Source organism: Lagopus leucura, unplaced genomic scaffold (assembly GCF_019238085.1).
Source record: "Lagopus leucura isolate 7727_CA_CO unplaced genomic scaffold, USGS_WTPT01 Super-Scaffold_100001, whole genome shotgun sequence".
NCBI classification, from domain to species: domain Eukaryota; kingdom Metazoa; phylum Chordata; class Aves; order Galliformes; family Phasianidae; genus Lagopus; species Lagopus leucura.
Window position 1 is genome coordinate 91613442 of NW_024962262.1, and position 15754 is coordinate 91629195.

The 15754-nt window shown below is 39.5% G+C and overlaps 1 protein-coding gene across 9 annotated transcripts in view; it reads right to left on the bottom strand.

Annotated features, from left to right (window-relative positions):
- The window catches only part of BBX (BBX high mobility group box domain containing), a 128568-nt gene that overhangs the window by 54466 nt on the left and 58348 nt on the right, over window positions 1-15754 (bottom strand). For 5 of the 9 annotated variants that reach the window (XM_042867413.1, XM_042867412.1, XM_042867408.1 and 2 more), the window contains exons 3-5: window positions 13874-13997; window positions 2115-2285; window positions 325-567 (exon numbers count right to left, since the gene is read on the bottom strand). In XM_042867413.1, the coding sequence (XP_042723347.1) occupies window positions 325-567; window positions 2115-2276 (405 nt within the window). In that variant the 5' untranslated portion in view covers window positions 2277-2285; window positions 13874-13997. The remainder of the gene's footprint in view (window positions 1-324; window positions 568-2114; window positions 2286-13873; window positions 13998-15754) is intronic. The other 4 variants (XM_042867411.1, XM_042867417.1, XM_042867415.1 and 1 more) reach the window with 2 other exon arrangements.

Below are 15754 nucleotides of genomic sequence, written 5' to 3' on the forward strand. Positions count from 1 at the left end.
CAAAAGCCACAATCTATCATGTAAGTGTTTGCACTGCTGGGATTATCAGGTTTTATCTACCACGAAAGGCACGTGCTTTGCTCAAATGGTTACTAGAGCCATACTAGTATGCATACACAGACTTCTTTACTTCCTTTCTGGTCTGCAAGACCAAGAGAATCAAAGCGAGAACAACTTGGTTCTGGGTACCATAATCCCATTAGGTAAGCTAAGGAGTTCAGAGAAGAGAAAAACCCCACCAAAAGTTTTTAATATACTAAGAAATGTAAGACAGATAACCATGTAATAAGCTCCCTTTGTGTCATCCATTCAAGTAGAACCTACCTCCTTGGCCATGTCAGTGTATTTCTGCTTCTCTTTTGGATCTAGAACAGCCCACCAATCTGCCAAGATCTTGGTTGCGCCACGGTTATCGAGGCGAGGGTGTTCTTTCCGCACCAGAGAGCGATGGCGTTTGCAGAACAAGAGAAATGCATTCATTGGTCGGCGAGCTCGTTGCTCTGAGGACTCGTCGTCTTCAGTTTCATCAGCATCCTGCTCTAAACCATCAGCGCCAAGGAGTGGCACCTAATAGAACCAAAGGAAAGGGATGTAGACATGGTTATTCATGCTTCTCAGAGACTGAGTTTATGCTCCGTCTGAACGAGGAAGACACATATAGACTTGTATGCATGTCTCTAAAGGCCATCCATTCCACCTCAGGATCAGGATCAATCAATCAAGATCAGGAATTCCATATCAGACTTTGCCCAAAGGCCCGAGGTTCATTCAAGACTTAAGCACTGATTTGCAAGTGGAGCAGATTTCTAAGGTGAGGACTATTCTCTAACAACAACTCTAAAGGGGATAAAAGGAGGATAATCCTCCCTACACATGTTTCCTGCATACTAGATACCATGTCTTTTCTCACTAAGTGAGCTGAGTTGCCTTGTACTTCAGTGACATGTGTTCACAATGACAAAGTCCACAGGAACAAGAGCACACAGGTACCAGTTGCTTCCCCAGCTCCTGATGTTCATTTCCCAGCTTGTGGGCTGTACTGCACTACAACCCCTGCATTGCAGCCCGACTGCCAGAGGGCAATTCTCAACAGAATCCATTACCAAAATGTACTCACTCAGCTCAGAGACCAGCATACTATTCACACAACAGCCACACCACATAAAGCTAGTTATAACTTAATTAAGTTATTACTGGACAGAAAGCCACAACCTACCAAACCACAACATTGCTATTTTATACTACATAGCGGAAGGTAACCCATGAGGTCAATAGACAGCACAGCCCCCTTCTAGTTGCTCCTTATCCTCATCAAGAACCACTCGTCCTTTCCAGTATGCCTTCTCAGCACTGATCTCTCAATCTTGTCTTAGCAGGGCATCAAGGAGATGCCAATACGAACGTTATCCACACGATGGAAATATCGTGTCTTCAAAACCAACACCACTTCTCCCACACCCACTTCTCATTATAGAGGTTGACTCTAAGTGTACATCTGTGAGGTGACACAGAGGGGTGGGTCCTTATGAAAGACGGTTGCATCTAATATCATTAAACAACACCAAAGTATCAAGCGTCAGAACAGGGAGATTATTCCACTTGTGCTCACAATATTCCAGAAGAGAGGTTGAATTTCTTACACAAAGATAGCATAAATTTCTGTCAGCCTTTCCTTCTTTTTCCTTTCCAATCTTTCAGATTTTAGGAATAATAAGAGTATTATTGCTTGGTATGTCCTCAAAGTCACAGGAGACAGATATTTGGCACCAGCTAACACTATGTCTATAAACAATTAAAAATACATCATAAGAACAACCTTAAGCAATCAAGACCAAGATGTGCAATATGCTATTAAAGTAACGATTAAAACTACTAAACTAACTCTACAAAACAGGGGTTTGTCAAAAATTTTCAAATAATGATTGACAATCCACATTTTCTTGTTATTTGCTACTTCTCATTACAGCATTATGTGCACGCTATCACCTTATTTATCTTTTTAATTGACTGGGTTAGCTTGGAAAGAGAACAGCAAGAAATAAAATAAAAACACTGCTGAGGTGAGTCTGACCCATCATTCACCTTCTACAGTCCAAGTATCCAATGAAGTCTACCTTATCAATATCTTCCTCCTCCTCTTCTTCCTCCTCCTCTTCAGAAAAGTCAAGGAGTTTCTTGGCAAGCAGGGGATGCCACTGAAGACACTTTCTTTTTGGTCGTTTCCCAGTTCCTTCTCCTTCTGTCGAATGATCCTTATTCCTACTACTGCCTTTCATTACTGTGACCTGCCATGCAAAAACAGTCATATGTTCACAACAAACCCTTGAGCACAAATGACCATCATACTTATAGAAACCAAAAATGCCAGAGGCACCAATGCAAGACTCTGAGCAGATTCTGGCAGGGCAGTAGGTAGAGGTTTATTTCAACCATCACTACCAACAAGGATGCATCTTTTCTTAACTTTTCCCACCTGATCAACTAGTGACAAACAGTTTAAGAAAATGAAACCAGCACACTAGCTAACTTTGCTCTCAGATATACTCTTCCCTAAATGGTAGCACAGAAGTGCTCACAGTGCTCACACTCCACTGAGTGAAACTCACTACTCTCCTAGTGCTGTTACCTCTATATTTTTTCATATTTTGCTATAGAGTAAGTCAGAAAATCCCTCTTTTTAACCATAAAATGTATAACTACCTACTCATCTGTTAATCACACACATATATAGCAATATTGATGCAGAACCCCATGACACTATGAGCTAGGATTTCCAGAGTGCTACTAATAAAAAGTATCATAAGGAAATCTGACTCCCTGCCTGACAGAAATGAATTTTCACAGACAAATTTGAAGCAATCAACCAGAAGTAGTTACTCTGACACTCTTAAAAGTACTTATCTACAAGAGCCTATGCACAGGAAACCATCCACACAACCAATGGCCTGCAGAAGGTAAACAAATTTCTCATACTCATCTTGCATGTGTGTCCTTCAAAGTACCTCTTAAAGTACCTCTCACTAAGAACACATCCTCACCACAGGCTACCTGCCAATGTCAGGGATGGCTCAGAAGATCTGCTACATCCAGGTAAGATCTGCAGTGCGCTTACGTAGCTCTTACACCTCACTTACACATATCAAACACCTTGCTGGGACCACTTCACGCAGCAGTGTCCAGCAGCAAGAGCCATCACAGCTCCTGCCACACCCATACATATTTCTCAACTACTAATTCTACTTTTGGCTGATGTTTTCCCAGGGTGATTCTTGGTTAATTCACTGGCATTTTGGTGGTACGCTCTTGTTTGCTCCAGAAATGCACATAAGCAGCTGCTTCCCTTGCTGACTTGAACAGTGCAGAAAGCAGAAGGAACTTCAGACACCACTCACTGAAGAAAAAAACTGAACCCCGAATTAGACAGATTCAAGCATTTTAACTTAGGAATATGTAAAAATAGCATTTTCTTGTATGTACACTAGATTTTATAAGTCCCGTCATCCCTCCTTGTTTATCAGTGGTATTTGCTGCCCTCTGAATGCTTCCAGGGAGGGGGACTTAGCAGTTTTTTGTTTGGCTCCACACTCTGCTGTTCCTATCATCCTGCTTCTGAACAGAGCGCATTTAAACTTTGATTGCATGGCTATCACTGTTAATTTTCTACAAGTAACAACTGTCTTCTCAGCAAGTATTATATAGCAATCCATCAAGCAACACTTCACCAAAATCTTTATCTGGGACTTGCAAAGAGGATCCAACACACTGGAAATTAAATACACAGAAACAACAGCTTCAAAAGAATAATGAAGGGTGAAAAAAATCAAGCAGCAGTTCAGTATAGTGAAATGCAAGTTTGAAGTTTTTCCTATCCAAAAGTAAATTTTGCCATGTAACTGCTGCACGGTGATTCCCACCTGCATCTCCTCCTAAAACACTGAACCACCATCTGCTTTTGCCACTCGGGGTATTTTCTGACGCAGATCAACAGTGTAGTAGTATTACTGTTGAAGATCTTCAGTTTTCAAGTCTCAGATTTTTTTTTTTTTTGCATGGAACAGTTTGACAATGTAATTACATAAGCAAGATGTTCAATGTTCAAGTGAATGCGTACATGATTAAATGACAACACAAGTTTTATTGCAATGAATTACTTTCTGAATGGCAAAACACCAAAGCAATTCATTCAGATCCCCTAGATTCTACTAATTTTTCCTTTTTTTTCCCCTTTGACATATGATCAATGGCATGTTAGTTTCTAGTTTTGTCTGGGAGAAAAGTAACTGGTAGAGGGAAATCAGCAAAAACATCACTTCCTTCTCTTTCCATCACAAGGATCCCTGAATGCTGGCAAGTATCCCTACCAGCAAGATTTTCACCTGGACTTGGATCCTATAAGAACTGAAGCATGTTAATGCCATCAAATGGTTCCACGGAAAGTCACAAAACAAGTCATGGGCAGTGTCTGTGGGATCTGTGGCAGAAATACGATAGAATACACACAGCCCTTCAACTATGAAGTTTGTAATAGCTGGAATTTATGAACCACACCTCAAAAAAATGTAATTTCTACCATAATATCAGTAAAAATATCATATATATTTTAAGTTAGATTTAGTAACTTTTCAAAGTTTGCAAGAGTAAAAACCATTAAAGCCAGCTAACAAAATTTTACAAGAAATGTTTTGGCTTAAGAATGATTAGGTGAGACACAAGGGAAAAGGAACGGTACAGGAAGACAAGATGGAAGCATGAACAGCTTTGCTTAAAATAAGTCAAATACACTGCATAACATGACCATACAGATCAGATGTTCCAGAGGTAGTGCACCAATAAAAAGATCTTTTAAATTATTATTTTTTTTATCATTATTTTTATTTTTTGTACTGGCTGATTTATTTCCTTTCTGGTCCTGGACACACTGATTTCTTGGATGTCTTATAAATACACACACAATAGGGCTTCAGAGGGAAAAAATAAAAATAAAATAGATCTCTCAAGAAAAGAGGTGGATGAGAGAGAGAAGTGAGAAGAATGATTGCTCATCTTTTTCTGTTATTTACTATACATCTGTATGTAAGTCTTCTGCTTCTCACTATCAAAATTCTCATTTCATAAAACCAAAAATGACAAGAGGACAACTGTGATATTAATGCCTCATAGTCTTGGAGGCTATGGAGTCACTGAAATGAACTGTTTAAATAAGAAGTAGGGGACTACGCAATGAAGTCACTTTCTCAAGTTTAGTGGGCTGAAGAGGCGTTAGAATTCTCATGCAAAAGGAGATTGCTGCATTGTAAAAAAAAAAACAACACCTATGTGAATAGTGAATACAAAAGGATTTTTTTTTTAAATAAGTTTCTTTTAGTTCTAGAATAATTGAGTCAGAATACTTCTGTAATGAAGGACAAAAGCTAGTTGGCACTAATTATTGACCAATCTGTGAATATATTGTTTATTGTTTCACAGCAGAAAGCCATTAATGAGCTTTATTACTTTCAGAGATGCGATGGCTTAATAGGGGACATGCTGAGACTCAGTAGAGTTCTGCTTGCTGGCAGACATTTGGGATAGGCTGTCACCACATGCAACACAGCAACAAGTCAGCAACAAGTCTTCCTTAATTTTTAATGACATACTTTCATTTTGCTAAGATTTTAAACTATTCCTTATTTTCTTAAACTAAACTCTGAGTTGCCTCCTTTTTTTTTTTTTTCCCCTCAAAAACAAAAATTTAAACCCTTAAACCCAAGCCCAAGAAGAACATCAGCTATTCCTATGCTATCAAAATGATTAAAAAAAAAAAAAACAAAACAAACAGGAATACATCTGCTATTAGTGTTCACTTGCCTTTTTACATAGACATCATTTAGTTCTGCTTTTGGTTAATATTGTCATTGTTAATTCTTCAGAATTGTCAGTTGAAATGGAAATAAGGGCATCTCAAGTGCTGAACTGTACCCAGATCTGCTTTTCAAACAGAAGCCACAAGCAGACAGCAAAAATGCAGGATGGAAAAACAAAACCTCATAATGCTTTTATTTATTACACAGGAAAGATTACCTGTGCTGTCAGGAGTATTGGATGTGCTTGTGTTACCACTTAAAGTAACTGGTTTTTAAAAGGCATTAATGCAAACATTAATCTTTCCATGAAGTTTAAGTGTAACATAAGGAAAAAAAGACTTCAAAAGATGGCAAGAGATACATAATCTACTGCAAAGTCATTATATGACAACTGATTTTAAATAATTATATTCAGGTTTAGTTGTTTGTTTTTTTTCCCCTCTTCATTTATAGAAGACAAGTAGGAAAAAAAATACAATAAGGTAATATTTTGCTTTGTAAGAAGTTCGTCAGGAACATCCTCATTAAAAAAGAGGGTAAACTCTCTTTTACAAATATTGCCTCCAAAAGGCAAACATTTAGGAACCAGGTGCTATTGCTACTATGTACGTATGAGTAAACTGACTAGGAAATTAAAAAAACAAAACTCTAGCACAGGCATAAACCTTTGAGCTTTCCTTATGAAGAACAAACAGCTGACTGCACCTTATTATGGCAAATGCATTTCAGACAACACTCTGCTTAAAACTTAGCAATTGAATGTCTCTCCCCAGTCTAAATGCCAGGTAACAGCCACTCGTTAGGTAAGCACTACCAGCAGTTACCTTACAACTGTCACTGCTAGGACATACCAATTGCAGAACCTACAAAGTCAACATCTGACCATCAAAGAACCTAGAAAAGCAACCTTTAGGAAGTGACAAATGGCTTGGGAAATGGTCAAAACGCTTATTTTCTGCTTCGTATTACCCTAAATACGGCCTTTGAAAACAGACAGGAGTTCAAACACCAATCACACATTTAAAAAGCAAATAGTAAAATGAACACATGGTGGAGAACGACTTTTCAAATAACCTCACTGAGGCAGTGGACGTGGGTCCTGCTGCATTTTGGATACGGCTTTTAACGAAAGCCTCAGGGATCGCATAGCAACCACCCACCCCCATGTTTGCTCTGGTTAGGCTGCACAGTTCCTTTCCAGCAGAAATACCACCACTTCCACACCTGACCAAACACCCCACAGCCACCCACAGAGGCCACAATGAATACCTGCTAAGGGAAGAGGGTATAACGCTGGCCCTTGGGGCAGTGCCCTCCCAGGAGGGGCAGCCGCAGGCTCAGGCAGCTGGTGGAGGCCTTGAGGCACTCTCAGCACTCAGGTAGAGGGATAAAGCTGAGCGCAGGGGGAGATGAAGCAGAGGATGGAGGAGACCACAACCAGCCAGGGCAAGGATGCAGTTGAGATGCAGCTGTTTACTTTCAAATCTGCCACCCCTCCACAGAATTCCGAGCCCCCCCAACTACACAGGCGGGGGAGGGGGGAGATGGAAAGCTCACCTCTATGCTTCACGTTTTTAAACATACAACTCCCCACTGCTGGCAGGTACACGTGATGAAAAAAGAAAAAGGCCAAGCCACTCGAATGATTTCCATGCCACTGTCCTTAGGACACGGCTCACTGAGGTGGCAGAGAGGAGTGCTGCTCCCCCTCCCCATGCTACCAAGTGCTCCTGTGCCGAACAGGGGAAGCCATGTTGCACCAGAGGGTTTGAAAGTGTAAATCACTAACATCCTTACTCAAACAGCATCACTGCCTCCAAACACAAACCCCAGAAGTTTCTGGGGGTTTATTTAAACTTCTTAAATAACCAGCCTAACTGCACCCTCCTTTTTGTGTCAGTGTCTCTTTCCAGATTGTGTGGCTTCGTCCCACAGCCACTTGTTGTCTGAAGACTTTGCGTCTCAACCAACACAGGCCATTTATCATTACAGGATTCATTTCAGCCTTCAGCAGCTGCAGAGGCAGCTTTTTTTGTTACTTCTGTAACAAAACAATCCATAGCTGCAGTCTGCAGGTAGGCCTACTCCAGGGATACCTTACAGCAGCCTCCCCCACCCACCAGTCAGCATCTCTGCCTCCCCCAGCAGGAGCTGCAGCAATGGGCAGGGCTCCCCGGGCAGGCACGTGTCAGGGAGCAGCATCATGCCTCCTACACACCTATCTGAGGGCAGCTACCCTAACACCCTCATGCCTGGGCTGCTAAATCAAAGTGAGAAACAATCTGCCAGGGCAGAGGGATTTAGCACCTATTTTCTCCAAAGCAGTATTTCCGCTCCCTTTTTTTTTTTTTTTCTTCGTTTCACAACAGGACAGAGAGCCAACAAATCCTGGCAGGTGAGCAGAATACAAGCCTAAGACACGGTAGAGCGAAACGTGCCTTGTGATGCTTCCTCCCACAAAGGAGGGAATAGCAACAAAATGAGCTACAAAAGCCCTCTGCTGACGCAGCACCATTTATCAGGAACACGCTTTTGCTCCAGGGACATGGAGAGACTGTGAAATGCAACCACCTCTCAGAAAAGAGAGAAGTGCCTGTCTGTAGAGCAGCATGAGACCACAGCAACAGCGTAATCCAAAAAATACTTCTTGGAAAGCAGGGGAGAAAATTCAGAAGACAGAGGCATTGTTCTGAATGAAAGCATGCAGCCAGAACTGAGCTACCATTCAAATACACACTCCCAAGAATCTTCTGATCCTTCATGATCGAGACTACTTCCAACTGTTTAAAGAGGAGAGAGACAGCTGTCACCCCTGTGCTTTACTATTATTTTAGTATTATGCTAAAATGAAAACCTTTGTGATTTGTTAACTGAATCGTTAGGCTTTTGCAAATCACTAACAATTAATCCCAGTCTAAAGAGCTTTGCAGCCAGTGAGATCACAGATAAAATGAAGGAAATACTTAGTGAATTTTGGTACGTGTGTGCTCTCATCATCAAATTCATGTGTGTTGAATTTGAGTTGAGTTTGAGTTGAGCTCCTGCAGTTCAGCAGGAGCTTCCTTGCTAAGAGGCTAAGAAAGCAAAGTCAAATTGAAATTTGCATTAACAAGAGGGATGGCTTAGCATTTTGCTCAGAGCCTTTGAAGACTGGCAAATGGGATTATAAAGAGCCATTTTTTTTTTACTTGCCAATCTGAGAGCTTTATTTTCATCTTTGGGTAGTAGGCATGCAAGTTTCTTTAAGGTCCAGTCATGGCAGTAGTACAGCCAAATCCTTTTGCACAACACAAAACAGCACAAATGAGATGTTATTGCTGCAGACATGCAGGGTGAAAAGAGCTGAAAGGGAAAATTATTTGACTCTCCTTTTCACTTCTTGTTGATTGTGTCCTAGCACTTTACACAAAAAGCAGACAACGTGGCCTTGTGTCTGTCGCCACTGTAATCCATTCTAAGGTTTACCATGTGCGTAACGCTTTCATAACAAAATTCAATCATAACTGCTACCAGTGTCAGGGGAACCAAATACAGCTGTGTAAGCAAATGGAAGAATTAGTCCCTTAATACATATTTAATAGGCCATAAAACATCCTTGCACAACTGAACATTACGGTTTATCTACTTCTGCTTTCTTCAACTCAAGGACAAGAGATTAAGATGTCTGTCAAACAACCCCTCGGAACAACTACAGTCTACCCATCACTCCTTTGGAAGAAGAATCAAGACAAGTGACTACAGAAAGTATTTACTCAGATTTGCTCATCTTCCAATATTATTAGCTCATAATACTGCATATATCATCATACATACATACATGCATAACATCATAATACTGCAACTCATGCATCTCAGAAACAAAAAGGCTACATGGAGTTTTCAAATAAAGCAGGAATCTGTAATGACCAGTGACAGAAATGCCACAAGTTTGACTTGATAAATAAATTCCTAGCTACCATCTTATTTTCTGCAGAATTACATTGTCACAATCTCTTCTCTTGCCAGCACATAAAATGAGTAAAGGGAAAAACTATGTGCTCTTGGAGTTGGATCCTTTCCTGAAGCCTCACCCCCCCACTGAATTCCAGTATAATATCCTAGCTATTGATTTAAAATAATATTTCCAAAAATGTTAAACCAACAGCACATACAATGCATTTTGAGCAAACATTTCAATTTAGACAAAGTTTGAGAAGGTAAACACAATGTCAGGACAGAACTGAGTTGTTAAGCTGGATACAAATAAAAATCAGTGCAAAACTAATCTGCACATATTTTTCAGTTTTACAAGTACTCCTTTCTAGGCTGCATTTCTGCATCAAGAATGAGCTTTCAAAGCAGACTAGATTCCTTAGTAGCTGTACTAGTTTAATTTAACTCTGTAACTGGTTTAATTTAACTCTGTAGTGGTTTAATTTAACTCTGTTTTTGGAAACACCAGCTTTTCCCAGAGCTGTGCAGATTGATGTAAAATCTACCAAAATTCGTAACTATTTTGAAAGCAGATAGTATATCTCTATACCCAATTTTCAAGTGCCATCTAGTGGTTACTTTCAATTTTATCTCCATTCGATATTAAGAAATATTTACTTAGTATTTTTAAAAAGTGTGTTATTTATATCACATGCTGTTGTCATATTAGACTTAGGAAAAAAAGCAAGGCATAAATTAGAGTTCTCTATTTTGAACTTCTTCAAGTCAACTTACTGACTTGTCATTATTAGAAAGAAAATTCTGATGTGCTAATGTCAGTAAACAGTCAAAGTCTCAACCAAGCACTTAAGAAAATCCTGGAGAATAAAGCTACCACACTATAATATTCCAAGCAGTCCTTACAACAGAGACAGCCAAAAATCTACAGTGCTATATCAAGAGATTTCTGTTGTATGCTGAACTCAACATCTGATCTCACATAGGCCTAAAGCTTAAGTACTTGACCAAGTCTGGTGACTTAGCATGCTAGCTTTACAATGGAGCAGTCCCAGTATCCTCTTATTTGCTGGGTATTGTTAATTAGTTAATTTCATTGATTGAATGTGGCTAAACGGGCATGCAAAATATTATTTGTATATTTTATACATGCATCAAAGCTACAGTATCTGGCACAGAGACAACCTTTGTAACAAAGCAGTGCACATCAGCTCCTAAATTCAATGTGTATTGACAGATGTGTTTGCTTATATATGTCTGGAAACCCCAGTCATAAACATGAAGTCACTGTCAGGCAGCCAACCAGCTAACAAAGGTATCTGTTTGGGTTGCTTTGCAGTCGGCTTCTGAAATCTTACAAGTAGAATATTCATCTTCCTCTTCAGTAGACTTACAGCTACATGGATGTATGCTTATGTCCATCTCTATAAAGTGTTGGATCACGGAGTCCAAGACAAAGCCAAAATTAAAAACACACTGTCATCCAACACCACATTCCATTATTCTTCTACTGAAAAGACTTGTTACAGCTACATTGCTGTGGCAGAACTAAATTCAACAGGGAAAAAAAATTAACTAAAAAAAGGTAAGCTCTTATTCATTCTTGAATCCAGCTTTCAAATCAATTTTAAGAAGGTGGGAACATAGATAACTTTACTAACTAGAAAACAGTGTTGAAGAAAGGGCAGCAACAGACTGATGGTCAAAGCTGAAGGGAGCTCACAACTCTGATCTCAGTACTTACTTCCCTAGAAGAGGAAGCCTCCACATTTCACAATCTTTTTGTTTGCTTGCTATATGGATAATTACATTAAACATCTCCTTAGAAAGGCATGCTTTAGGTCCACCTCTGAGCCCCATGGATCAGCTGAGGTCAGATCACAAGGCATTGGTGTGCATAATCCTCAGAAGGAATTATATTTTACTGCAGGTCTAGCCTGCAAAAGCTGCTCAGCACTTTAAAATCCCCTTTTAGAACCTAATGAGCATGAGAGAAATAATTTTAAGTCCCATAGCTTTGTACCTCACTACCTAAATTGCTGCACCTCAACCTTCAATTAATTTATTAAATAAGAACGTGCACTTAATTTGAAAGGTATGGAAGTTTTGGCTTACAGAGTGACTAGCTCACTTGAGGGTAAAATTATTCTGTGTATTCTTCTTTCACTGGATGGCCTCTCAGCCCACACAACAAAATGATCCAAGCCAAGTTAGCAGAGAACCTCCCAGCTAACAGCTAACAGCTAGCACCATCCACAGAGATGAGGATGGTTAATTGGTGATATTCTCAGGGCATTCTCACAGCCACTTTCACTGAAACTCAGTGGACGCTGGGCACGAACAACTTAATGGAAGAAAGCAAGCTAGCAAGAAAATTTGTTCTTTATCAAAAAGGTAGCTTTATGCCCTCAGCTATAGATGTGAGGTCCAGCATTTTCCCTGAAAATCTCTTTAGATATTCTTCAGACTAAACCATCAGAAATAAGCAGGGAACAATACTTCCATTTTTAAGGCAAATGCATGCTGAATGTTCCAAAAATTGATCACTACCTTGAGTTGTGCTGAACATAAAAGTCTCTTTTTAGGAGAAGGAGAATTGGTTTATTTTTAATGCATTGTAAGACAACCACGTGATTCAGCCAACTCCACTTCTAAAGATTTAAAGCTAGCGATTTGAAACAAGTCGCACATGAAGGACTTAAGGCAAATATCTTTTTACCCTTCCCCTTAGGAAATAGTATATATTTAATCTAAGAGCACCAATAAAACATTATTTCAAGAAAAGGAAACAATGAAAGCTACATACATAGCATATGGAGGTGTTTAGTCCTGCCCAAGGCAGGCTTAACTTCAGAACTGTTCAAGAGCTTCCATCACCTCCCTGGCTCCTGCTTCATCATCCTCATGATGAAAGATACTTTTTCTTGTGCCCAACAAGAACTTCCCCCTGCTGCATTCTGTGACTACTGCTTCTGGCTGTCTTTTCATAGTATATCTTTAAGAAATACTCTTCTTCATGATTGCCCTTCAGGTAGCTGGAGTCAATTAGAGCCTTTCTGAGCCTTCCATTCTCAGCACAAGTGCCGAACGCTGTGCTACCGTAGGAGTAAATGAATAACAAATAAGCAGGCTGCTCTGCCACTCGCTCGCCCTCGTCACTTCATCACAAAACACTATCATGTTCATCAGGTACAGTTTGCCCATGGTAAATCCATGCTATTTCTAGTCATTTTCTTGTCCTTCATGTGCCTGAAAATGGTTCCAAAGAAGACAAGTGCCATAATCTTCCCAGGACTGAGGTGAGGCCAGCCAGCTTACTGTACCCCAGATGCTTCTGTACACCTTAGATCACAACTAGACACCTCAGGGTCTGATTTCTACTTCATGCATAATCCATGGAAAAAATTACACTGCTTTATTTGATCTGTAATAACCTGAGATTACAACCACCTTACCACATTTACCAATAATTATAAATGCAGAAGATCTGGAAATATCAGCAGCTTGATAACACATAGCATAGTTTGTTTGGCTCAATCCTTCCTCCTCCAATTTTTCAGAAAGCTACCCAGTCCTACAGATACAAGTTTGCAAGCCTCTCCGCTCAAAAAAAAAAAGGAAAAAAAAAAGAAAAAAAAAAAAAAAAAAGAAAAGAAAAGAAAAAAAAGGTTTAAAACAAAGCATGACTTTGCCATTGCATTTGGAAATCTGAATCCAATTCAGACCAAGCTTTTCTTCATATTTTGACAAGAAAAGCTTATTTTTCAGTCAGAGGAGGAGTATATAGTCATTGTGAGCCTAATGAAACCCCTAAAAGCCTCTAAGATCAAGCAAGACAGCAAAAGCCAATGATTGAGCTTGCTGGTCAAGTAATGCATGTAATTAAACAATAAAAAAGTGCACCTGGCACCCGATGAACAAATTCTAAAATCCAGATGACTAACATCCTTGGAGATCTGCTGCGGATACACCAGCTTTCAAGTCTGTGCTCTATGCTCAGGTACCTTAACAAAAACAAGTCTTCCCTGATAATCCAGATCCCTGATGAGGTGGTAAGCCCTGATGAGGAGATGCCCCAGAATGATTTGTTAATCACTTACTGAAACCAGTAAAGATGCCCAAGGATCATCATTCAACAACCTTGAAGAGGACTTTTCAATTCAAACTGTAGCTTGGCACACAGTAGCTTGGCTTAACTTGCTCCGCTTTGTCACGGTTTGGAGTCTGAGAGAAAAGAGGTGGAAGGTCTTTTAGATAGTCTACAATTGCTGAGATGTATTAATTCAGTAGCAAATTCCGTGACGCATGCAACTTTCTGAAGCCTTAAGTGGAGGCACACAGATCTCTTTAGGAAAGACTAAAATGAGCCAGCCTGTAAAAATCAAACACCTGAAATCAACTGGGACAGTTCTTTCTATTAACAGTCCAAGTTTGCACTGAAACTTCATCAGGAAGCAGGAAAGCGGATTTCCCTTTTTAAGTGCAGAGATACCTCACTACAGAATACAAAACCCTCTCAAACCTGGCTGTGGATCCTAACAATATCAAATGATGGGCTCTTAATGAAGCCCTCTCAGAAGGGGTAGATTTCATAGACGTGTAAATGCCAAACATCCTCCATTTATTAAGTAGTAACTCAGAAGCCTTCCCTATTGAAACTCCTGAGTGATCCTTACCTGTTGATATTTGCTCATAATGCAAAACATTTACCAAAGCCAGATAATTTTAACCATTTTATAACAAGAGATCTAGAAACTTTTCAATGAGAAGAAAAAGCTATTTTAATACAGTAACCAACAAGCCACAATTCATTTAGCCTTTCATCACTGAATAATATCCTTATGAGTATTTAATATTTTCTCAAGTTTCGGGAAAGTGATGAGTTTCTCAGAAACTATTATTGGCCATCAATAATTGCAGGCTACAGGACAAGAAAACACTAATTCCACAGCTTATGGTTGGTTCCTTGTGTCCCAGCAGAAAACACATCCTAGCACCCATGCTATGTTCATTATCTGTTATCTGAGCTCCTCCACTGGTTTAAACTGGGACACTGTGGTGAGGGAAAGAAGCAGACATAAGCATAGATGTGCAAACCTATTTGCTCAACTCCACTCTCTTCATGTTAGTACATTAATGGAGAAGGGGGAATTCCTTTAATTCAGTGGACTCCAATAATATTTTTTTTCCTCCATTAACTGTAAGAAACCTGAATTTCTGCTCTTTGGACAACACCACAGTACCAATGTACCACCACACTACCAACACCACCACCAATGTTACACTCTATGCACCTTAACAATTTACTCCCAATAGAAAAAAATTCTATTGATCACAAGAAGAGGAAAATGAGCCTCAACGCCTAAGCATCTTTTCTACTTTTCTATTTTCACTGCATCAGATTAAATGACTCATCTTGGTCCTAAAGACTAAAACCTGATTTGTAAAAGCTAGCCTTTAGTAACTCTGACATTGGCACTAAATAGATCAGCTTGCCTTATGCCAGGGTTAAATTATGACAAGTCAAACATTTAGCTAAAGCTTAAGAAGAACAAATGAGTTCTCATCATTGTAAGTATTCTCAGTACAAAAGCAAAGTTAGCTCAGAGGAAAAAGCATGCTAGTACTGATATCAATTACCATTAATTCACACTTCCACTGCACAGGCTTACCACTAAAGAAAAATAAAAAAATTTAAAAAACAAAATTAAAAAAAAAAAAGCCAACCACAAACCAGACATCGACAGAACAAAAAGAATCCCCAAACATGAAGGCAAACATGCTGAAATACTTCCTAGAAGCCAGAAGCCTCAAGATAAGGAACAGTAGCAAAGGCAAATCTCTGGTAACAGCACAAGTAGATAGAAAACTGATCTGAAGGAAAAAATAAAATGAATAAAACCCTGTGGGGAAACAATTTAACAGAGGCACTGATAACTAATGTTGAGGTCTGGAAAAAAGAACACGTAAAACACATAGAA